This window comes from Syngnathus floridae, chromosome 15 (assembly GCF_059516105.1).
Source record: "Syngnathus floridae isolate MCC-2025c chromosome 15, RoL_Sflo_1.0, whole genome shotgun sequence".
NCBI lineage: Eukaryota > Metazoa > Chordata > Actinopteri > Syngnathiformes > Syngnathidae > Syngnathus > Syngnathus floridae.
Window position 1 is genome coordinate 3,113,125 of NC_142427.1, and position 26,120 is coordinate 3,139,244.

Sequence of the window (26,120 nt, forward strand, 5' to 3'; positions counted from 1 at the left end):
AGCCGTGCCTTCCATTATCCTGGCGTACGTTCGTTCGCGGGACGACAAGATGGGTTGAGTTCGCCTGATAGGATCCACGAACCGGACAGTGCGTGCCTGCTGTGTGCTCGTGTTCACAGTGGCCTGGTTGACTGTCATCTTTCCGGACTCTGCTGTGCATCGGGAACGGCTAGCGTGCTATCACTCTTATTGTTCATCTTCTTGTTTTAATTTTCCTTTGTTGTTTAATTGTATGTGCGTTGTGAACTCTGTCTTGTCACCCTGGGATAGTGAGAAACGTAATTTCGATCTCTTTGTGTGTCTTGACATGCGGAGGAATTGACAATAAAGGAGACTTTGACTTTGAAAAGTATGTCGAAGCGTGACGGGAGGGGCACAATTCAGAAAACGTGCTCAGCTCGTCGAAAAAAAGCGATTTAAGAAATATAATTAAAAATGCGCCTAAAACCTAAACCAAACGCTGCAGATGTTCATTTCTCCATGCGCAGTGGTCAACTCGGCACTCTACTCTTTTTACTATGCCAACCTAACCACAGTGACGGGAGAGGCACAATTCAGAAAACGTGCTCAGCTCGTCGAGAAAATGCGATTTAAGCAATAAAATTAAAAATGCTTATAAAACCTAAACCAAATGTTGCAGCTGGTCATGTCTTCATGTGCCGAGATCAACTCGGCACTCTAAAGCCCCCAAGAGCACTTTTTACTATGCCAACCTAACCAGAGTGACCGGAGGGGCACAATTCAGAAAATGTGCTCAGCTCAGCCCAAGTGAACTGCTAGATTCATCATATTCTGCGTCAAAAGAGGTTTCTGAATAGGATAAAATGATGCTAATATTGCCGCTAGAAACGGAGCTGTCGCTATCATCTGCCATGTTGTTTGGGTTTGTTGACATCCAGATGTACAACTTGTGACGTCACAGTAATGGCGCCGCCAGTTTGGCTTCGTGCGGGACCCGATCAATAAACTGGCATTTCATTTCATTTTTAATTTTTAATGCGGCAAATGTGTTCACTTTATACATTCTATCAAATTACGTTCTAATTGAAAAAAAAGGGATGTCTCTAGCCCTTTAAAGACTAGCTGCTGACATTTGATCATTCAATTTGGATTTTTTTAGGATTTACTATTTAATATTTTTCATTTGAATGCTGATTCCCTAATCATTTAATTTTGATTAAATATTATTTAAATGCTTTAGGCTTAAGACTAACTATTGACATTTATTCATTTAATTTCGATTTTTTTATTATTTCCTAGTTAATCTTTTTCATTTGAATGCTGATTCCCTAATCATATAATTTCGATTAAAGATTATTTAAATGTGTTAGGTTTAGAGACTAACTGCTGACATTTGATCATTTAATTTCGATTTTTTATGATTTCCTATTTAATCTTTTACATCTGAATGCTGATTCCCTAATCATTTAATTTCAATTAAAGATTATGTATACGCATTAGGTTTAAGACTAACTGCTGACATTTATTCATTTTATTTCGATTTTTTATGATTTGCTATTTAATCTTTTTCATGTGAATGCTGATTCCCTAATCATTTAATTTCGATTAAAAATTATTTAAACGTGTTAGGCTTAAAGACTAACTGCTAATGTTTGATCATTTAATTTCGATTTTTTTTATGATTTGCTATTTAATCTTTTTCATTTGAATGCTGATTCCCTAATCATTTAATTTCGATTAAAGATTATTTGAACTCGTTAGGTTTAAGACTAATTGCTGACATTTATTCTTTTATTCATTTAATTTTGATTTTTTATTATTTCCTATTTAATCTTTTTCACCTGAATTCTGTTTCTTAACCATTCAATTTAAATAGGGGGGGTATGTTAATCTTATAAACTCTATATCTCTTTGCTTTCTCTATCATAGTCATACTGTAAACCATTGAGTTCTTTTTTAAGTGGACAGCTTTAATCCTGACATCAAGGAGTGTCAGATCTGGTTCGAAACAGTTAACTTAAGCTCAGCTAGTGTGAGTGTACGCTAGTGTAAATAAACGAGTTCCCGCAGTCTTAACAAAGACAGCTAAACTATTCCGAGCGGTTAAGAAAAGCCCCAAATCTTTAGGGAGAGAGAGCCGCTATGAACGGCCGTGATCAAGGTGATCCCGGGTCTCGACAAAGTAGTTACTCAACACCGGGATCTTTTTGATTTCAACGGGACTGGCGTCCGGAAAAGACAGAATTGATCTAGCAATAGATTAGTTACCTGAACAGAGGTTAGACTCGGAATGAATCCTCTTTTCGAACCGGTTTAAATAAATTCTCGTCTCCCCTACATACTACGTTACAGCAGAGGGGCTAAAGTACAGAATTTTACCCTTCAAACAGAGAGCCGGTCACTTACATTAGATAAGTGCACGATTTGACAGAGTTCATTTCGTAAAATATACGGTGATAGAGAATTGATCCTTACTCTCGAAGCTGCAGCGACCGAGTGAGAGAATGTTACGGGTCCAGCGAGGTGCACTACCATAACAGTAGGTGTACCTGTATTAGGAGGAAAAAGAAGGAAGAGATGTGACAATGCATTTGACTTTTCTCCACATATCATATCTGCTTGTTTTATTAAACACACCACATATAGCCAACCATCTCAGTACATTTCTGTTCATATACACAATGTCTATGTAATATCACATAATCAACAATTATCTGTATGTCACCACCTTCAACCTCTCAAACAAACTATTCATTTCCCTATACAAATGAAAACGCTCCCTGAATTAACTTAACTCCATAACATATTGTGATTACATCACAAAACTACTTCACCTCAAAAAGTGTCATTCACACTTTAAAAGTGTCATTTTTGACAACAAATGTCTTATATTAATGGTGCTGATTGCCTCAAACTTTTTCCCCTGCAATAATTGCAGATCGGTGAGATGCCTTGTGACCTTTGTTCTATGTTGGTATGTCAAAAAAAGAAAGAGAGAGAGAGACTACTCAGAGTACCACAGACGTTCAAATGCGCGTAACAGAAACGACCTCGACACAACCGGCATGGAGAGAAACAAGAGGAAACTCTCTACCACGAGTTTACACATCAGAGCTAAAACGGTATTGGAGTCTCGAGTCAAACAAGATCGTAAACCGAGGTAGTTGAACCAGATCTGATATTCTGACCTGTATTAACAGGTAGAAAAAGAAGGAAGAGATGGGACGATGCGTTTGGCTTTCTCCACAAATCAGGTCTGAGTGACGGCCGCAATTATTATGCAAACTTCAAGTTTTATGCTGTATTCAACTTATATTCAAACTTCCACTTTATTTGTTATTGCTGTATTCAAATCATTGCTGTATTCAAATCATATTCTAACTTCCACTTTATTCGTTATTTCTGTATTCAAATCATATGATATTCTGGTCAAATTTTGTTTTCTTTTGTTTCTCTCTTTTAATGATTATTTTAGTATTATAAGTTTTACTGTAGTAATGGGGATTGTGTGTCAGGCAGTGAAACCTTGGTTGTAATCGGGACCGGACTAAGTAAGCAGAATTGCTTCAACCCGCTTCCCTTTTTGACAAGTCATGTAAAACAAAAGGTCAAATGATGTTGTACTAAGTGTGTTACACTTGCCACAATAAACAAAATCACATAAATATAACCTCCTTAAAATCATGTATGAAACATTTGATCGAATAGAAAAAATATGTTCCTGTTAGAATCTGTTTTGCAAACCAAACCAGAACATAGAGCAAAAACAAATGAAAAAAGTGTGTTTCAAGCCAAGGTTTCAGTTTGTGAAACAATCTTGAAACCATTAAAACATCTACCGTAATTTCCGGACTATAAGTCGCGTTTTTTTTCATAGTTTGGGTGGGGGGGGCGACTTATACTCAGGAGCGACTTATATATGTTTTTTTTCACAAATTTTTACTTGATCATTAAGACATCACTTACAAGTACAGTTGACCACTTCCCATGTTATTTTTAGTATAGTTGATCACTTCACACGCTTTTATATCTTTATCTTGAACATATTCAAAACATAAAAAATAGAGAAAATATCAAATAAAGCAATTAACACTTTAAAGCACCATATCCAAGTCCACTGTCTGCTGTATGTACACTTGCTCCATTTTTGCTCCTCTTATATTTATTATTATTATTTATTATTATTTGTTTATTTATCATTTATTCAACACTCTTATTTATTCATTGTTTGTGCCTTCTTGGTTTTTTTTGTGTTGCTTGTATGCATATGTGTACTATCTCACCGAGGGATAGTGGAAACGTAATTTCAATCTCTTTGTGTGTCTTAGTATATAAAAAAAAAAAAAAAAATCGACGATAAAGCAGACTTTGACTTTGATAAAACAACCCAAAAAAATTATATTTTCAGACGAAACATGATGAGGGCGCTCTAAATTTCACCGTTGGCCGTGATTCATCAACTGGGTGGGCTTAAGAAAAATGGCACCAAAGAGAAACTCATATTTTGCAGGTTACAAACTTCAAGTTGTAAAATATGCAGCTGAAAACAGTAATCGAGCAGCAGAAAGAAAGTTTGGAGAACCGTGATGTACCAATGGATTACTATTTCAAGTGACGTTAGTAGCGCGGCGCGGCGGTTGTTTACATACAAACGTGCCCACATAAGGACTACCGGCATCATTAGTGGTGATCATTTCTAAGTGACACGGAGGACAAAGAGTTTGAAGGAATTAAGGATTTCAAAGTCAAAGTCAAAGTCAGCTTTATTGTCAATTTCTCCACATGCCAAAGACACACAAAGAAACCGAAATTTCGTTCCCCCCTATCCCACGGTGACAAGACATGGCTCACAACAGACAAACAAGTAAACAAGTACAACAAAAGCGTGCTGAATAAATAATGAATAAATAACACAACAATAAATAAATAAGAGGAGCAGAAAAAAAAAGGAGCAAGTGCGCGTACAGCAGACATTCCCGAAAATAGCGCAACAGTGCCGCATGCTACGCAGAAGATTTGGAGTGACATAGAAGATTTGAAAAACTATTGTGGCTTTTACGCACGCCCGGTCCTACTCTACTGAGTTGGGGGCCGGCGCTCGGCCGAGTGGCTGTCCGCGAACGGTGCGCAGGGCTCGGACATGGCCATTACGCACGCCCGGTCTGTCTGGAAGTCCACGCCGCCACACGCTTGGAAGTTTGTTTTGTTTAATAAAGAGCCGTTTACCAAACCCACGTCTATCCTTGTACTTTGTTAACGCTACAATATAGTTATATAGTAGATCTGTGGAATAAAGACGAGGCTGACGTCAGGGCGCACGCGCGGCGATGTTGACAAAGGACGAGGAATTTGATCGATGGATTTAATGGAATTAAAGTGCACGGATGGTTTGATAATATTATTGGCTTGTATTATAGTTATTTGAAATATAGTTTATTTATCGTTATATGAGCCTGTGGAATATTTTGAAGTGCAAGCGCCCTCAGCCGTGCGCACCCATTGTTGACAAAGAACGATCGATGGATTTAATGAATTGGAGTGACACCGATGGTTTTATAAACATGTTATTCATGTAATAGTTGTCCTTAATCACTCTATATGTTACGTCAGGCCCGTTCTCAGCTCTTTGTTTGTGTTTGTCACGTTAGCATACCTATCGTTTAGCCTGTTGTTGCTATTGAATGAATTGGAGTGACACCGATGGTTTTATAAACATGTTATTCATGTAATAGTTGTCCTTAATCACTCTATATGTTACGTCAGGCCCGTTCTCAGCTCTTTGTTTGTGTTTGTCACGTTAACATACCTATCATTTAGCCTGTTGTTGCTATCGTTTAACCTGTTGTTGCTCGTTCATGACTGTTTTTGGTGTGGGATTTTGTCGAATAAATTGCCCCCAAAATGCGACTATACTTTTTAGAGTTGTTCACATCTGCCTGAGTGGCTTATATTTGGTTATTTTGTCATTTAAAAAATAAAGACAATTGGGACAATGAAATTTATTTTATAACTGTGTATTTGCATGAAATGTTTGTAGTTAAAAAAGCCGAACGAGGCTTCCAGAGCCTCGGCTAAGCGTTTTACGCGGCCCGCCGAGCCTCCACAGCACTTCCAGCCGGTTCTCCGGGTGCTTTCCTCCTCACTTCCTGAGATTTGGTACTTTGGGCTTCAGTTTGTCGATGGAAAAGGTTTCTTCACCTGGCTCAACATCGACAAGAAGGTTCTTTTTGTTTATTTTTTGCCAAATCAAAAGCATTAAGATTTTAATCATGTGTCCATCCTCAGGTGGTAACTAAACAGATTGAACCTTAGAATTAATAAAACAACCCGGGCTGAAACTAAAATTCCTTAAACTGAAAAGTTTAACTGAAAGGGAAATTATTTTCTTCAACTAATGTTGAGTTTAAATGTAAATTGTATGTCAATTGTTTGTAAATTGTATGTCAACTATTTTCTCTACTAAAATAAGCCGGCAGTTCAATTCAAACCTTGGTCTGTGGTCATTTATTTTACTTATTCTATCACCACTACAAATATAGTCGAACTTAGAACTGGTCCATTATCTAAATTACTGTAAGCACTGTCAAAAACAAAAAGGTGTTACAATGGCACGGTCCTCAACTAACAATTGAAATGTTTATTTTTTTAAATTTACCTTTGACGATGTCATAGGAGGCAGTCTTTTGGAAGGCCATCTTGCCCTGGCAGCCACTACCTTGCATATTGAACAGTGCCATTGTCATTAGTGAAGAGTCTTCAACAGGAGATAAGAAATAAAACTGCACCAATAAATTGTTAAAGTCCACTGTTGTCTGTTCCAATATATGGGTATATCTTAAGCTTGTATGTGTATTCAAACCTTTCCACTGTCTTGTTTGTGCAAGTCCTCAAACCCTTGCCACTAATCCGACACTGCTTTCTACCTTGTATATTACAAATCATGAAGAGAAATTATGATATGAATTAAGAGTGGATTACATCCCAGTTGAAAGCAATTATATCCCCCTACAGTTTTTTTGTAACATTTCATGAATAAAAGAGACCATAACATCCAAAAGTGTTAAAAAACACTGATTCATCCATTCATCCGGGTCGCAGCAGCTTCAGGAAGGACTTCCCTCTCCCCAGCCACTTCATCCAGCTCATCCCGGGGGACCCCAAGGCGTTCCCAGGCCAGCTGAGAGACATAGTCTCTCCAGCGCGTCCTGGGTCATCCCCGGGGTCTACTACCGGTGGGACATGCCCGGAACACCTCCCCAGGGAAGCGTTCAGGAGGCATCCGGATGAGATGCCCGAGCCACCTCATCTGGCTCCTCTCAAGGTGGAGGAGTAGCGACTCTACTCCGAGTCTCTCCCGGATGACCGAGCTTCTCACCCTATCTCTAATGGAGGGCCCGGACATCCTGCGGAGAAAACTCATTTCGGCCGCTTGTATCCGGAATCTCGTTCTTTCGGTCACGACCCATAGCTCGTGACCATAGGTGAGGGTAGGAGCGTAAATTGACCGGTAAATTGAGAGCTTTGTCTTTTGGTACAGCTCTCTCTTTACCACAACGGACCGGTACAGAGTCCGCATTACTGCCGACGCTGCACCGATCCGCCTGTCGATCTCACGCTCCATCCTTCCCTCACTCGTGAACAAGACCCCAAGATACCTAGACTCCTCCACTTGGGGCAGGATCTCATCCCAATCCGGAAGAGGGCATTCCACCCTTTTCCGATCGAGGACCATGGACTCTGATTTGGAGGTGCTGACCCTCATCCTGACCGCTTCACACTTGGCTGCGAACCGTTCCAGCGAGAGAACGCTGTTTTGTTGGTGACAAAATCTCCGCCAGCATCACGCTGAGCACGGGGGCCCCCCAGGGCTGCGTGCTCAGTCCATTGCTCTTCACCCTGCTGACGCATGACTGCACTGCGACCTACAGCGACAACCGCATAGTGAAGTTTGCTGACGACACGACTCTGGTGGGTCTCATCACGAAGGGTGACGAGAGTCAGTACAGGTCGGAAGTTGACCTTCTGACCACGTGGTGCAGGGACAACAACCTCCTGCTGAACGTCAATAAGACCAAGGAAATCATTGTTGACTTCCGGAAGGGTCACACAACACACCTGCCGCTGATCATCGACGGTGCTGTGGTGGAGAGGGTGAGCTGCACCAAGTTCCTGGGGCTGCACATCAGTGAGGACCTCTCCTGGTCCGCAAACACCTCGTCACTGGCAAAGAAAGCTCAGCGCCGCCTGTACTTCCTGCGGAAGCTCAGGCGTGCATGTGCTCCTCAGGCAGTCCTGTCTACATTCTACCGTGGCACCATTGAGAGCGTCCTCACCAGTTGCATCGCTGTCTGGGGTGGTAACTGCACTGAACAGAACTTGAAGGCCCTGCAACGCATAGTGAATACGGCTGGTAAGATTATTGGTGCTTCGCTCCCCTCCCTGAAGGACATTTACACCTCCCATCTCGCCCGCAAGGCGACCTCGATTGCCAGAGATGTGAGTCACCCGGCTCACTCTTTGTTTGACCTTCTGCCCTCCGGGAAGAGGTACAGGAGCCTGCGCTCCCGCACCACCAGACTCGCCAACAGCTTCTTTCTCCAGGCTGTTAGGGCCCTGAACTCGCTACCCCCTTCTGCGTAGCGTGCGGCACTGTTGCGCTATTTTCGGGAATGTCTGCTGTACGCGCACTTGCTCCTTTTTTTTTTTTTTTTTCCTGCTCCTCTTATTTATTTATTTATTGTTTTGTTATTTATTCATTATTTATTCAGCACGCTTTTGTTATACTTGTTTACCTGTTGTGAGCCATGTCTTGTCACCGTGGGATAGGGGGGAACGAAATTTCGGTTTCTTTGTGTGTCTTTGGCATGTGGAGAAATTGACAATAAAGCTGACTTTGACTTTGACTTTTGAGAGCTGGAGATCACGGCCTGAAGAAGGCAACAGCACCATGTCATCTGCAAAAAGCAGAGACGCGATGCTGAGGTCCCCAAACCGGACCCCCTCAATGCCTCGGCTGCGCCTAGAAATTCTGTCCATGAAAAATGCAGGTTGAATATTTGAATTTGCATGTTCTAAACTATTATTGAAAAGTTGTGTAACAACTTTGAAGAAAGAGGATTTTAACTATGTTAATGGGTAGGGTGGATGGATTACTCAAAAAAAAAAAAAAAAGCATTTGATAAGGGCGGCTTGATGATGAGTGTGCGCAACTGATAGGATACAAAATGTTAATAGGAGGATTTGGGGGTAATAAACAAATGCTACACAGGAAGACAGATAACACGTTCTGTAAAATTTGTGTCCCAGTGTGTTCTGCCCTAGCGCGTGGCACAATTCCTGAACTGAGTCTTCTTACTCCACTGGCTGTCTCAAAATCAACAGAGAACTGTCCCTGGTCATGAGACACCTTTGACCCTTGGGAGAACAACAGGAACTATTATCATGCTTGAAGGGGTCATGCACAGCTCTTCACAGGACAAGAACCATACAGTTGGTGAAAAAAGAAAATGGACAGAAAGAACAAAGACAAGATGGACGCATTTGAGAGTGGCGGACGGTCCAGCCCTGAATCATCATCATGAGAATCTAAGAGGAGAGGCTGCTAAAGACTTGCACGAGTCACATGAAGTCAAACTGCACACATTGTTAAAGACTGCTGAAGCATTACAAAGTTGGTGGAGTATGGGACAAAAGGGATGGAACCGTGTTTGGGTGCTGGGGCCGACATAACTGAGGAGTTTTGATAAAAGAGGGAATAATAAAGCTGCTTATAGACACTAAAACGAGGGTAAAAAAACAAAATACATAGATATGGACAGTGAAGATACACTAATAATAACAAATCATGACAGCGTGATCAGAAACTTTGCAAAGTGGACATTGATCGATAGAAATTAAATCATTTGAATCATGAAATTTTTATATGTAACATAGCATTTCGAAGACATGATGAATCTAATTGAAATAATTAAATTTTATAATTGGACCAGTGAACATTTGGATTCGGGCAACAAGAGGCTGAATTGCTAAACTTAATTGACTTTTATCAAAACGACAAAATTTAACTACACATCAATTGCGACTGATTTATAGGATGCATATTTGAGCTTGAAGGGTGAGGGGCCATAAGAAATTTGGAATTCTGGATAGTCAGCAAAATAGTAATACAGGGCACTACTTAATTCAAAAAGAATGCAGTAGGGTTAAGATTAACAATCCATCCATCGATCCATTATTGGTGCGGCTTGTCTTTACGAGGATCACGGAGGATTAACAATGATAACTAGAATTTGTCATTCCTGTAGAAATTGCGTGTGAAGGCGAAGAGGCTGAATAAAAATTCGGGGAATGCTACAAGATTGTTTATATTTGGAACGTGTTGAATTGGTTAGAAAATGTATGAAAATATAGAAAGAATTTTGTAAGATTGGGCGCGAGTTTAAAGTAGAACGTTTTACATTTTTGGTAAGTGGGATGTTTTGGAATAGGTAGGCATAAGATGAACAATTAAAAGTTGAAATGGGTTGAGTCAGTGAAAAAAGAAACTAAAAGAAATTAGAAGGGAAAAATGAAATTTTGCAAAATTTTACCGCAGTGTTAAAAGTGAAAATGTGAAATTTTAATCTAGGAAGTGAAAGAAGGTGAATTGGAGGAATTATGTGGAAGAAAATGAGAAATGTTGAATGTGCCATGAAAAATGAATGGTGAAATTTTGGCTTAAAATTTGTAAGTTTCTCGAAAACCGTAAATATTTGGAACATTTGGCATGAATATTTGGAATGTGTTAAAAGTGGAATGAAGTGAATCAGATGAATTACGTGGAAGTAGTTAAGCTAATAAATAAATAAATAAATAAATAAATAAATAAATAAAAAGAGGCAGAAGAAGTTGAATAAGAATAAAGTCAAGGCAAGTCAAGTTTTCCCTAACAATGAAAAGATATGTGTCAAAAGATAGTGTCAAAAGAACAAATAAACAAATGCATAGTAAGTGGTGAGTAAGAACTTTGCATAGTCAGGGAACGTTAACAAATTGATGATGTCACAGCCAAAAGTTCACATAATTCCATACAAAATGCCAAAATTTAAAGAATGATGAATGGGCGGTGTGCGACAGTGAGCGAAGTGGATGTATGTTGAAGAAATGAGGTCGAAATACAAAAAGTCCTGCCTAGCTACAAAAACAGATATGCTCAAACCTCATTGAACAAAGTACAGAAGCAGACAAGTATATTCACATATTAAATAAATAAAAGAAACATTTTAAGCATATAATTATACCTACACACCAAATCAATAAAGAAGACATAAATAGACATTTTTGATAAGTGGTGATGAAAAAGGTTTTTATAACTTTATGATCTGATATATATTTCTGAGCACTTTGAAATAACAAATGACTTTTGATATATTGCCTAAATAGCTTAATGACTCTTAAGGTACTGTGTAATGCATGCCTGATGTTTTTTCTCTAAATCATGGACACGGCCAGAGTCGTCTATACCGTTCAGTACTTGATTGTATCTTATGTTTTGACTAATGCTAGACGCCAGTTTTTGATTACTACTGAACACTCTGCACAGAGGGAAATATTTTGCCTAACAAAGAAAAGATACGGTTGGAAGCATGATTAAACTAAGAATAAGCAAAGACATGACGTATCAAAAGAACAGCAATAGATTAATGATGTCACAGCCAAAAGCTAACATAATTTCGTACAAAATGACAAAATTGAAAGAATGAGGTACGACAGTGTATGTCCAAGATTGGAGAAGAATGTTCACAGGAAGGTCACGTGGAGATAAAACCAGCAGGTGCCAGAGGGAGCCAGCCAAGGACTCGGCCAAAGATGATCGCCAAGGCCGAAAGACGGGATGGAAGACAACAGCCCCCACACACACCGAATCACCCATAACCAGCACCCACTCCCATGGTGAACTTGCCCCACCCCAAAGACTCATCACCCATCAATCTCGGCCCACAATGCGCAACTTAATATAAGCTGATCAAAGAACCTTGAACGTTGCCTTTTCTGAATGGAGACTTTCCGCTCTTGAAGGGCCCAGCGCTGTATTGTACTTTCCTGAAAACAGAGCTGTCTGAACAAGAATTGTGATTGAACTCAACCAACCTGTGTAAGTCTAATTTGTGCTTCAGTGTCTTAGCATTTTCCTAAATCTGAAGAAATCAAACAAGCACGCAGTGAGTAAATTGGATAACAGGTGATTGGCAATGGCTTTTGCCGTGAGGCGCAGATAACGCACTCCCTAAATTGTGGACAAAATCCAGCAATGTGCAAGAATGGTTTACAGGAAGGACACTGGAGATAAAACCGGTAGAGGTGCCAGATGAAGAGCGGCAGGAGGAAAACAACCAAGAACCCAGCCAAAGACGATCGCCAAGGTCGAAAGACCGGATGGAAAACAGCCCCCACACACACTGAATCACCCATAGTCAGCACCCAACCCCACGGAACCAGCTCTCACCGAACCAGCACCCACTCCCATGGAATCAAACTCTCCTCCGAACTTGCTCCACCCCAAATACTCATCACCCATCAAACTCAGCCTACACTGGCATGTGCAACTGAATATAAGCTGACCAAAGAACCTTGAACGTTTCCTTTTCTGAATGGATACTTTCTGCTCTTGAGCATGGTCACACGAAAGGCCCAGCGCTGTATTGTACTTTCCTGAAAACAGAGCTTTCTTAACAAGAATTGTGATTGAACTCAACCAACCTGTGTTAGTCTAAAGTTTGTTTCGGTGTCTTAGCCTCTTTCTAAAACTGAAGAAATAAAACGAGCACGCGGTGAGTAAATTGGATAACAGGTGATTGGCTATGGCTTTTGCCATGAGGCGCGGATAGCGCGCTTCCCAAATTGTGGACCAAATCGAACAGTATACAGAACGTTTTTGCAAGAACACAAAACTTTTTCACGGACACAAAACGTAAAAAAAAATAGTACACAAAATGTTTTCACCAAAAATACCTCCACACTGCCGTTCCACGTCCGGTGTGAGCGAGACGTATTTCCCACTGCTGCATTCGAGTAACGTCGGAAATCGGAATAATCCAACTCGAATTTGCCCAGTTCCGACCTCAAAGCTTCCGGGGCGAATGTTAACAACAATCATGGTTGATTGTTCTCGTTTAATGTAACATATTTTGACCTACAACTTTCCTAAATTTATATAAAGAAATGTTCCGATTGCCCAACTACCAACAAAAGGGCGTTCTCGTGCACCCTCCCTTGTTGTATCTCTGAAAACTCCGACTTCCGACCTTCCGCGAATCCAGCAGAGAGCATGGAGGAGACAGTGAAGAACTTGGAAGCCATGGTACGTGACAATAGAATGTAATCAAGTATACTCAACATTGATGATTCACTTAGGATATTACGCAGGTTTCACTTTATTTCTGAGTGAATCTATTTGTTAACATTGTATGGTATAAACCGTTTCGACACTTGTTCTGTATCTCACCCGCTTCCTCTTCGTGCGTCGCATGACAGACGATCATTTGTGAAATTCTGTCCTCTCCACACTCATTTATACGCAAAGCCGAAAATATAACTTTGGTGACACCGTTGCTTTAGTGTTTTGAACCTTTCCTTATGTATCTGCAAAGTTGATCATGTCATAAATGTATAATGCCCAACTGCGTGGATGTCGTGAAGCCTGGTAACGCGACCATGACAAGTTGCTTCGGAGGAGACAGTTACGATGGGCTTGTATACACACTAGGCACCAGATCAACTCATACCCTCGCTGGGTAAATTGCTTTTAATTATAAATAATGTAATTTGCCACAATTCATGTAAATTGATCGTAGGTGTGGTTAAGTGATCGGGCTGTTGAGTGGTTCTGTATGACTTTGTGTGTAGGGTTCAAATCCCGCTGTCTCCTGTTAAAAAATATTATTTTTTTTACTGTTTTCAATTTTATGCAGCCACTTGAAAATGTAAACGAGGCCTTTCGTTCCACGTGTTTGTTAAGGATTTGAACAGTTTTGCGGTCCGACAATGTCCATGTTGCTTGTGACGAATTTGCAGTTGAGAATCACAAGATTACCGAATAGTGATGTGCATTCCAGTTCTTATAAGTGAACCAAATCTTTAGAATCAGTTCACTCAAAAGATTCGTTCAAACGAATCGTTTAACGAATCACCCCTCCCCCCCACACACAGACACGCTCACAGTTTTTTTTTTTTTTTTAAGAACATCTCGTAGAAACAACCCATACACATCAAACAATACAACTTTAATCTTGTATTTGTTGGCTTATAGTTGATGGTGTTATTATACCGAATGTGTTTGTGTTTGAATAAAAGGTTGGAAAAAACCCGTGATGCCGACATAACAACACTTGTTATTTAAGGGTACACCAACTCATATGACAACGTAAAATACATATGTATTGTTATATAGAGCAGTTAACCAAATGTCTGATTTTTATGTTTTAATTGGCGAATATAAAAATGATTGATTGATTGATTGATTGATTGATTGATTGATTGATAGAACTTTATTCATCTCACAGCGGGGAAATTCATTTGTCACAGCAGCGCATATGAGCGCAAGAATAATAGGAGTGCAAAAATAAAACAAGTGCCAGAATTACAAAGAAGGGTAAATAACAGTCTAGGACAAACACAAGTGCTGCTAGTAGAGACGGAACACATTCATTTTATCAGGTGGCATGCATGTTGTAAAGTCTGACAGCAAAGGGAATGAAGGACCTTTGGAACCGTTCCTTCCTACACCGAGGGTGCAAAAGTCTGCCGCTAAAGGAGCTGCTCAGGGACCGCACAATTTCATGGAGGGGGTGAGAGGTGTTGTCCATGATGGATTTAAGCTTAATCAACGTCCTCCTCTTACCCACAACCTCAACAGAGTCCAGGGGACAGTCCAGAACAGAGCTTGCTCGTCTGACCATCTTATTCAGTCTCCCCCAGTCCCGGTCAGTACTGCCCCGACCCCAGCAGACCACAGCGTAGAGCAGGGGTGGGCAATTAATTTTTACAAGGGGCCACATGAAAAACCTGAGTTCTATCAGAGGGCCACACCTACGATAACTTAAACCTGCTCAATTTTCTTCCATTGTAAAATGCACTAAATTATTTATTTTAAATAGTTGGTACTGGTAATTAGAAGAATACAATTATTCTGTTTATATTTATATAAAGCTATGTGAAATTGTGGTGTAAAGGTGAAATAAAAAAAACAATTATTAATCAGTACAATTTATTCTTAACTTCTTTAACTTTTCCTCAAATGACAAAGCCGCTCCATCTCTGGGTGTGAAGTTTGATAAAAAGTCCTTGTTGGGCTTGCAGTTTTGCTAGCAATGCATCAGCCTCTGATGCGCCCTGTTTATCAGACAGATGTATTTTTTCTCATGCTTGGTCGTGTAGCGACGACTCAAATTATATTCTTTAAACACAGCGACCTGTGTACCACAAATCAGGCACACGGCTTTACCTTTCATTTCTGTAAAGAAATACTTGGCAGTCCATGTCTTGTTGAAAACACGGCGCTCCTTGTCAACTTTTCTTTTTTGAAGGTCAGCACACGTTTCTCGGGCAGCATTACTTCGCACTGTTCACCTTCACGCACAGCTCACATACACGTACGCGACACGGAAGTGCGACGCCTTTCAAATTAAAAGCGAAACGGATGTGGCCCGCGGGCCTTAATTTGCCCAGGTTTGGCGTAGAGGATGGCTGAGGCCACCACAGAGTCATAGAAGGTCCGGAGAAGAGCCCTGCATACACCGAAGGACCTAAGTCTCCTCAGCAGGTGGAGGCAACTCTGGCCCTGTTTGTACAGGGCGTGGTGTGATCAGTCCAGTCCAGTTTGTTGTTAAGGCGAACACCCAGAAATTTGTAGTTCTCCACCACCTCAATGTCCAATCCCTGGATGTTCACCGGAGTGAAGATGGGTGCTGTCCTCCCGAAGCTCACAATCAACTCCTTCGTCTTGCTGGTGTTCAGCTGAAGCTGGTTGAGCTCACACCATCTGACAAAGTACTTGATGACCGTCCTATATTCGTGGTCGTTCCCCTCCGAGACATATCCAACAATGGCCGTGTCGTCAGAGAACTTCTGGATGTGGCAGTGAGTGGTGTCGTGGGTAAAGTCTGAAGTGAACAGGGTGAAAAGGAAAGGAGAGAGCACCGTACCCTGGGGGACACCTGTGCTGCAGCGCACCACGTCGGACTCACAGCGATGTAACATACTGCGGCCGGTCGGTGAGGAAGTCCGTTGTCCATGCAGCCAGGCGCTGGTCCACACCCGCCTTCTCCATCTTCATCCTAAGCAGTGACGGCTGGATGGTGTTAAAAGCGCTGGAGAACTCGAAGAACATGATCCTCCGACTGCTCCCGTTATCCTCCAGGTGAAGCAGTGTTCTGTGCAGTAAATAAATCACTGCATCGTCCACCCCAACACCAGGCCGGTATGCAAACTGCAGGGGATCCAGCTGCACTCCCACTAGTGAACGCAGGTGACCCAGGATAATCCTCTCCATAGTCTTCATCAGGTGGGAAGTCAAGGCAATAGGCCTGAAGTGGTTAGGCTCCTTGGGGCGCGGTACCTTCGGTACGGGGACCTCACAGGAGGTCTTCCACAGTCCTGGGACCTTGTTCAGGCTCAGGTTGAACAGGTACCTGACCACACCACTCAGCTGGTCCGCACAGTCCCTGAGCAGTCTCGGCCAGATGCCGTCTGGGCCCGGGGCCTTCCCTGCCTTGATCTTTCTGAGGTGACTCCTCACCTGACAATCTGTAAAGGAGAGGGGGACGTCGGAAGACCGGGGTGATGGAGTGGAGACAGAAGAGTGACTCGGGGGGGTGAAAGGGGGTTGGTGAGCTGGCAGGGGGGCTGGAGTGTCGAAAGTGGCAGAATGAGGTGCGGAGCGAGGTGAAGGGTCTGGGGGTAGGCGGAATCAAATCTGTTGAACAGATTGAGTTCATCCGCCCAGTCCTTGTCCCCATCAGCCGGTTTCCGATCAGCCCCTCTACCATGGCCCGAGATGGACTGCAGACCCCTCCAGACGTTCCTGGCGTTGTTAAGCCCCATCTGCTTCTCCAGCCTCCTCCCGTAGTTCTCCTTCCCCTGCCTGATCTTCAGCCGGAGTTCCTTCTGGATTCTACGCAGCTCCACCACATCCCTCGAACCAAAAGCTCTCTTCTTCCCATTAAGAGGAATAAAAATAAGGAATAAAACACCAGACAAGTTTTAACACAAATGTTTATTGTAAATAATAATGATAATAATAAAAGTACATTTCAAACCAGCAATCTAATGTGAAATTGCAGTAGATATATTGGATAACAATATTTAGGGGTATATATGCATACATGTTATTTAAAAACTACTATAAGTAAATCATAAATCTACATTCTGGCTTACATAGTTCACGCCAGGAGACGCAACATGTCCACTGACTGAACCGTTGATGCACGGGAAGGTAGTTCACTCTGACTTGTTTGCGAACGAGAGAGTCAGGACTCGTTCCCTCACTGATACGTTCTCGCGATGAACCGGAAATGCAAATCACTCACTCACTGATTTGTTCACTCACAGATTCGTTCGTTGGTGAACGGGAAATGCAATTCACAACTCGTTCGTGAACGGGAAGTTACGTCACTGACTCGTAAAGTCCCTCCTCCATTTAACGCTCACTGGCGCGGCTGATAAGTCGTTCATGAAGATTCACGAGTGAGTGACAGACAGCATAGCCGACCCACGTTATGCCGACATCGATGTTTTAATTTTGTATTTGTTGGCTTGTAGTTGGTGTTATTATACCGAATGTGTTTGTGCTTGAATAAAAGGTTGGAAAAAACCCGTTATGCCGACATTTGTTATTTAAGGGGACACCAACTCATAACGACGTAAAACATATAAAGCAGTTAACCAAATGTCTGATTTTTATGTTTGAATTGGCGAATATAAAACAAGGTGTCAGGTTCAAAATCAGCAAAAGGATCAGCAGACAAAACCAGTGAGGCAGAATATTGAGTCTTTTCTCGCGAGGAGTGCATTCAGACTTACAGCAATCCGACTACACTAAAAGTCTGTTTACACTCCTCACTCTTTTTATTTTGGAATGCCCTACCCACAATGTGAGACTAGCCCCTGATAGGTGGGGGGAAGCATGGGCTTTGTCTCATGAGAGAAGAAACGAGATTCTTTGTGAAACAAGAAGTTGCAGACAGGATGCCATGACAAACAAAGAGTGCAAGGACAAAATGCTATGTGAAAAAAGAAGTCACAGACAAGACACCATGAGAAAAGAGTGCAAAGACAAAATGCCATGTGCAGACATCAACAAAATAGATTGAGCTATCAACAACTTTCTTGGATTCCCAGAGGTGTAGAAGGTCAGGAAGCTCCAGACAGCATCGTTTGACTTGTTGTGGACTGGTGGACGTCTGCAAGGCGAAACAGCAAGCATTCTGTGCAATAATTTTATTAATAAGTACTCATTAGGGAACGCATGATAACATATACAATTTATTGTATATGTTAATTGTATTTATAATATATACAATTTATCTAACACAAGGAATAAAACATCAAGACAAGTTTTAACATAAATGTTTATTTAAAAAAATATATTAAAAGTGAATTTCAAACCAGCAATCTAGTGTGAAATTGCAGTAGATATATTGGATAACAATATTTAGGTGTATGAATGCATACACGTTATTTAAAAACTACTGTAATTACCCAAAGAGAAGCATAATCCCCCCGTTGCATAACAGCGCATCCCTTCCTGCAATAAAGTTAGTCGTTAGCTTGGAGAAAACGAGCATAAAAGAAGCGGTGTTTCAGTGAGTGGTTCTTTCTTTCCTTGGCAAATCGTAACTCTATTGATTGATTGATTGAACATTTATTGATCCCCAGGGGTAGGGAAATTCAGGCCCCAGCAGTATCCATACCACATAGCGGGTATACAAAAGACACAGATGGCATGAGTGCTACTCAAAAGGCTCTCACAACAGCGCCACAAAGAAAGCCAGAAAGTGCGAAAGATAAAAGCCATCAAAGCAAAAAGACAAAGGATAAAAAGTAACAGCGGCCAACCAGCACCCCTCAATATCAGAGAACACCCCAAAACACACAAACTAGGCTTCAGGGAGTCCATAGACAGGTGTAAGGGCAGTCTAGTTCAACGGTGCCCAATGAAGCGTGGTTGTGAATCGGTGAAAACATCACAAAGCAGGCAAACGAGTGAGCAGCGTCCTGGCACCCAGTCAGGGCACGTGCAGAAGGTCACCACGGGGCTAGCATGGCGAAGGTCGTTGCTTCCGACGAGCACGAGGGAGCGGACTCCCCACAGGGGTCGCGGCTGCGAGGCCAAGGCGAGGGACCCGGTCAGCACCGGATAGATAAGCAGGAAGCCGTCGTAGAGTTACGCCGGTCTCGACCGATGTGCGCAGCTATCCCGGTCCCAGGGGAAAAACAATATCCGATCCGAAGCGATACCGAGGTGCGGTACAAGGCACCAGCATCACCGAATGGACGAAAAGACAGAAATAAAAAGGAGAAAATAAGGAAATATAGCGAAAACAATGCTGGGAGGCTGCCACTCACGTCGGCGCCATACAAAAAAAAAAAAAAAAACCGAAAAAAAAACATTCTTACATAGTTCACGCAGGAGACGCAACACGTTCACTGACTGATCCGTTGATGCACAGGAAGGCAGTTCACCCATTGACTCGTTCGCGAACGGGAAGTCGGGAAAGTCAGGTTTCGTTCCCTCGCTGATCTGTTCCCGCGATGAACCGGAAATCCAAATCACTCACTGATTCGTTCACTCACTGATTCGTTCGTTGGTGAACGGGAACTGCAATTCACGACTCGTTTGCGAACGGGAAGTTACGTCATTTTCTTCTTCGTTTTGGTTTATGGTGAGGTGACACCAGCTCCAATGCACATTACTGACACCTACTGGTTGAAGTCATGAATTGAAAAAAGAACGAATCACTTCACTGAAAAGATTCGTTCTCTTGAACGAATCGTTCACTCAGGAGCCATAACTATTACCGAACTGGCTTTGCCCTAACGGCCGCAACTGGATTCGGGGTGCAAGTTAAAATGGGAGCGAGTTGAACCGTAACACCGGTCTTCAAAATAAAGTATAGCAATTTGTAAGATGCCTCCATGTTGCTCTTTTGTCGTTTTTCAAATTTAAAAAAATGTCATTTACACGCACATTTAAAATTGCCTTAGCAGTACATTTTAATATAATTGGTTCACATGACTTGGGAGCAATTGATATTTACAGTAATACATTTTCTAAAATATATCCTACATATTCATTCTGAGCCCTAAAAGAAAGGGTTGAGGAGGATGTTCACGTGGACACAATGTATGGGGAGACTTCATGAGACTAGCATGTTGCTGACCCGCGAGCACTGCCCAGCGTGTTTACATCTTGTCAACTTCCGTGATCCCTCGCTACTTAGTGTTTCGTTTATCGCGGCTTCATTACGTCGCGGATTTTTTTTCCAAATTAAAAAAACATTTAAAAGTCAAAATAAAACTTCTAAATTGAGGAAACATGTGTCTCACCTTTAGGACAATGTAGTATTGCTGCAATTTTTTTTAACCTTTATTTACCCAGGCAAATAATTAAGAACAAGTTCTTATTTACAACTGCGGCCTGACCCAAAGAACAATGGCTCTTTGAGGGGGGTGGGGTATGGAGTGCTAAAAAATAAATAAATACATAAAACAAGGTTATATAAATACATACACAATCAAAAATAACGAACAACAACCATGAACAATAAAACTATACAATATAACATATTTAAACAAACAGCTGCAAGTGTCAGTTAAAACTTGTTGCAATTTTTGTTTGAAAACTGTAAATGATGTGATGACAGTGAATTTAAGGGTATTTTGCCTAGTATTCCAATCATAAGCTGCAGAGAAATGGAAGGAGTTTCGACCAAAAACTGTACGTACTTTGGGTATGGTGAATTTAATAAGATTACTGGACCTTAGATTGAGGGAACAATGATGACGGTGCAGGAGGGAGGAGAGATAGGGAGGTGACATCCTGAGTATGGATTTGTAAATGAGGTGAAACCAATGGTGAAGTCGTAAAAACTCGTAAATGTTCGTTTACATTCCTTTAGAAGTCCGTTTCCGCGTGTTAGCATGATCGCGAATTTGCATCTTTCCACTAACTTGTTAGCCTGCCCAGTACTTCTTGTTGGTGACCGTACTTTGCGGATTTCATTTATCGCGAGTGGTTTTTGGAATCAATTATCCGCGATAAACGAGGGATTACTGTATTTCATTTTCCACCCATCCCCATTGTGCAGTGGCGGAGCCAGGACATTTTCACAGGGGTGGCCAACGGTGGACTCAGCATAAGGTCAGGTGGCCATATGATAACGGGTGATGATACAAACTATAATTGAACTTAGACTTTCATACAGCCGACACAACCATGGTGGGTTTCAAGGTCAACTGTAAAATTTAAAAAATTTACAAAGGTATATTGTTTATTTGACAAAATGTACATGTTCTAAAGCGGGATTATTAAATTTCAGAGCAGATTAACAGCATTTTGGCATACAACATATTACACAACTTTTTATTTAAAGTACATTTGAAGTACACGTATCATGGTAAATTGGCTTTTTTTGCTTTAAAAATTTATTTTCTTGTGTATCTGGAGTATCTAGGAGTGTAGAAAAGTGTAATATATCCCTCCAGGTGCTGCAGAGATACTGTTATGATCGTTTTGGGGGCTATTTTTTTACTCTGTTCAGATTAGTCTGTTTTCTATGATGTTTTTCGATGCATTACATTACATCCGTTGGGGCAGGACAAATCAAACAAGGTAAAGGGTGTTTCCAAACGGAAATCCGAGTCATAAACATGGCGGATTTGCACATCCGCCATGTTTAAAACTAATCCGCTTTGTTTATTACTCCGTGAGACTTTTGTAGTCCAAACAACTCAAGGATGCCGAAGTGGAGAGATCAAAATGTTCCGTTGTTGGATGCGTAGATCCACACAAATCATTGCTCAACATCAGAACCTCGAAGTGCCTGGTTAAATTTCATTTATCTAGCAGTGTTCCCACATCTGTGGACAAAGTCCTGCTTGTTAAGGAGTGTTTCCGAAATCTTTTGTCAGTATAGAGAAGGATCTGGCGAAAGACTTCTTTTCGTTGATGGTTCAGTTCCTTCAATCTATGGAAACGACGGACACAGTAAAGCGATAATCTTGAGATGACACCAAAATAATTAGTGCCAGACTTTCTGCTGATTTCAGAGCTGTGCGCTCTATGTTTTCACTTCTTGTGGGTGTATTTTGAGTAGTTGTATCAGATGAATTGCATCGAAGGTTCACTTTACTTCACATACGCCACATACGGCCTCGGTAGATGTCAAGTGGGCCGGACCATTTATATTATATCATACTCTGCTATAAATAACCAAAATATAATGTCTTTCCTTTTTTTGGTGTAAAGAAGCACAAGAACATTAGGAAAATGTTGAAATTTAATGACCATTCCTTTTACAAAACATTAATAGCATGACATTAACATAACCTAAAACAGTAATGCACTTTAAGATTAAACAAGATTTATAAAGAAAGGAATTTTTAAACCATTTACACATGTGCATATAAAATCTAAATTTACTCCCTGCCTACACCTTACAAACTAAGAAGAGTGGTATTAAATGTGTAAAGAAGAAAGTATTCACATGTACTGTAAATGTGGAAGCTTCATACATGAAACACACATACACATACAATACATATTGAACATTCATGGAGTTGCATGAACAGTAGAAATGCACCATACTCTTTTGTAGTGAAGTTGCTGACTAACATTAAACTGCACACTTTTTTAATCACCACAGTAAGGATTCATCTTCACAGAGCTGTATTTTTTTTCAACGCAAACAGTATCTAAGGCAACATTTTAAAGGCATTAGACTAGTCTGACTTGTTTTTGTTCCTGATACTTGGCATCTTTTGGCCTGTACAAGTGCATCAATACTACGTAGGTGCCATGTCCTGACTAGCTGTCACTTTCAGAATGTAATTTAAGTGCTTGTTTGTGAGCCTTGAATGCATTTTTGTTTTATTGATATTTAAAACTGAGAAAATTTGTTCTCAAAGGTAGGTTGTCCCAAACATGCAAAAACCTTTAGCAGCCAGGGCTGTTAATTTGGGGTACCCTGGTAGTACATACTGATAAAATCTGTCCAGACCTACAGAGGCAAATTTGCCCTTAAAATCTGCATGTCTTCAGCTGTTGTGTTTCAATGTTTCAATTCAGCCTATTTTGAGATGAAATAGCCTCCTGCGTATAGCAGCCATCATTATAGCATTATCCACCCGCAAACTCCCATGAGCCTCAGCTCGCAGACTCCCGTGAGCCTCAGCAAAGTGTTGTGACAGCCCCCTGTAAACAATCGCGTCTCTCAAACTATCTCCCATAAAATGATCGGAACTGACTAAAGTTCGATCTAGCACATTAGTACTGCTTACTTATGTTTCCCTTCTATATCGATCCGTAAATTTACTCGAAACATTAATGGAGCAGCCTATTTTGAGATGAAATAGCCTAGTGCGTATAGCAGCTATCATTATAGCATTAGCCACCCGCAAACTCCAATGAGCCTCAGCTCGCAGACTCCCATGAGCCTCAGCAAAGTGTTGTGGCAGCCCCCTGTAAACAATCACGTTTCTCAAACACGCTCCCATAAAAGTGATCGGAACCGATTTAACACATTGGTGCTGCTTATTTTTGATTCCGTTGGCTACTGATCCGTAAACTTACTCGAAAATATTAACGGAACAGCCTGTTTTGAAATGAAATAGCCTCACGGGTACAACAGCTATTCAGTGACGCCCCCTGACCACGGTTGCCGTAATGCTGGGAAGCGATGCAACCTTGTAATTTACTAGTTGTACTAAAACGTATTGAAACATTTTGGCAGAGCGCTGTGTACAACCAGTATGGATCAACAAATTCATCAATTGATCCTATATAAGGCGCTCTGCATTGTAAGGCACACTGTTTTTTTTTTGAGTAAATTTTAAGTTTTTAAGTACGCCTAATAGTGTGGAAATTTCTAACTGTCCAAATTAAGTGGACTCGCGGTAACCATAAATTATATTACCAGTTTTTTAAAGGTGAAGCCTCACAAAAAGTAATATTAGAAAAGGCCTCATTATGAATAGTTATTTGGCTTTTGATGATAGAATAATTTCTGTGTGATGTTATTATATTGTCATTCTGCTGCTTCTCCTAATCAAGTAATAATTGTATTACTATATTGAGAAAGTATAAATGATGGATTTTTCAGCATTTATCTTTGTTTTTAAAACGGCATTTTCTGGACTGGTGAAAATCCAGACTATACCTACTTTTACAGGCACCACTACACTAATGGTATTTTCATGTCGGGAACTTGTAAACGCACTGTGCTGTTCTGCACGTCAATTGTTTTTCTTTGACTGTAACATTTTAAAGATTGAGAGAAGCCAACATCAAATTTGTGATTAAATTCCCTTAGTATGTCTGCTATTCCTGTCTGTCTCAATAATATAATGTGTTTCTCCTTCACCATTTTTCTCTTCTGGCTGAACCGATCTAGAGTGTGTCTGCCGTAGTAAATGTATGCCATCTCATCAGTGCAATCACCTTATATTGCCCATGTAAAACATAGGTATACCTGAGCTGTGTGAAAGCTTGTGTGGTTATGTAAAGCTGCCAATTTGCAATAGCGTAAATATACGTGACATGTCTTTGCAGTTTTGGAAATCAAAAGCTGACCTGGATGTCATCGAGAAACACCTGCAGCTGGACCTAATTAACCACAGAGCTGAGAAAGGATTTCCCCATGAGGTGATATTGAACAACCTTTATCAAGGGACTGCTGCGGAACTCAATAAAGTTGAGAAATATCAGGAAAAAAGACAATTTCATTTAAAATGTAAATGGTATGTTTTGAAAACTCTTCACACAAACAACATCTGCTTATGTGGCCTATTAGATAGATAAGTAGATCGATTTATTGATCCCCGGGAGGAAATTCAGTTGCCAGCAGTGAAATAGTACATAAATAAACAGATAGACAATATAAACATGGACACGAAAAAAAAAACGATAACAAAAGAGAGGGACAGAATAGATCTGATTAAATTAAATAGGGTGATAATTAAAAATTTGTAATATAAATTAAATAGATCAAATAAATAAGCAACACTGAAAAATGTTTTATTTATTTGACACATACTGCATGTAGCGGATGCAAAATTCACAATGTTTTAAGTTGAGTTAAGTATGTTCTACCAAGGCCAAAGCAATTGACATATTTATAAATACTAATTTCACACAGTATGTGTTATAAATGTAAGGCTTACATAGTAATCAAGAGGCTAAAGTTGAAGTGAGCAGCAGTTCACTTTATAGATCAATGACTTAGTTTATTGTAATTGTTTTTTAAAAGAAGCTAATTGTAGTTATGTAAATTAGTCAACTAATTGAAGTCACAGCTGATGTTGATGAGGCCATGTGGCCCAATTTAGAAGACTGGACAAATTAAGGTATTTTTTCTGTGTGTGATTGCGTGTGTACATACACTATAATATATACACACATTTTATCCCCCTATGCATCCACACACAATGTTGAATTACAATTATTTTTTACTTGCAGCATTTCAGGCTCAAATAGAGTAAAGCCTTTGCAAAAATATCATTGCAGTTTGGATTGTCTTCTGCTATAAACTAATTTCCACTAAATATTTGCCATAAAAAAAACAAAGTACCGTATTTTTCGGACTATAAGTCGCGTTTGTATTCATAGTTTGGGTGGGGGGGGCGACTTATACTCAGGAGCGACTTATATGTGTAATTTCACAAATTTTTACTTGATTACTGACTTACAAGTATAGTTGATCACTGACACAAGACGAAGATTCCGATGGATTTAATGATTTGGAGTGACGGATGGTTTGATAAAATTGTTGTTTATATTATTGTTATTTGATATATAGTTTATGTATTGTTGAATGGGCCTGTGGAATAATTTGAACTGCAACTGATGACGAGTCCGACGTCAGCGGCGCGCCACACACGCCGTTGTTTACATAAGGGACGAAGAA

At 40.7% G+C, this 26,120-nt stretch overlaps 2 protein-coding genes and 1 long non-coding RNA gene across 11 annotated transcripts in view; 1 reads left to right on the top strand and 2 right to left on the bottom strand.

The window, feature by feature from the left end:
- The window catches only part of LOC148385874 (uncharacterized), a 45,790-nt gene extending 32,584 nt beyond the window's left edge, over positions 1 to 13,206 (bottom strand). For 3 of the 7 annotated variants that reach the window (XR_015862929.1, XR_015862927.1, XM_088397797.1), the window contains exons 1-3: positions 12,952 to 13,206; positions 6,617 to 6,676; positions 2,437 to 2,510 (exon numbers count right to left, since the gene is read on the bottom strand). Coding sequence is in view for 2 of the 7 variants with exons in the window: in XM_088397797.1 (XP_088253923.1) it covers positions 2,437 to 2,510; positions 6,617 to 6,676; positions 12,952 to 13,096 (279 nt within the window). In the remaining 5 variants the exon portion in view is untranslated. The other 4 variants (XR_015862926.1, XM_088397795.1, XR_015862930.1 and 1 more) reach the window with 3 other exon arrangements.
- ska2 (spindle and kinetochore associated complex subunit 2) overlaps positions 13,026 to 26,120 on the top strand; it is a 42,928-nt gene continuing 29,833 nt past the window's right edge. Inside the window, exons 1-2 of one of the 3 annotated variants that reach the window (XM_088397794.1) lie at positions 13,026 to 13,300; positions 24,767 to 24,859. In XM_088397794.1, coding sequence (XP_088253920.1) covers positions 13,268 to 13,300; positions 24,767 to 24,859 — 126 coding nt within the window. In that variant the 5' untranslated portion in view covers positions 13,026 to 13,267. The remainder of the gene's footprint in view (positions 13,301 to 24,766; positions 24,860 to 26,120) is intronic. The other 2 variants (XM_088397792.1, XM_088397793.1) reach the window with 2 other exon arrangements.
- Positions 18,553 to 19,842, bottom strand: LOC148385877 (uncharacterized). Its single transcript, XR_015862938.1, has 2 exons — positions 19,615 to 19,842; positions 18,553 to 19,409 (listed from the first exon to the last, which is right to left on the bottom strand). It is a non-coding gene; the product is annotated as an uncharacterized LOC148385877 (long non-coding RNA).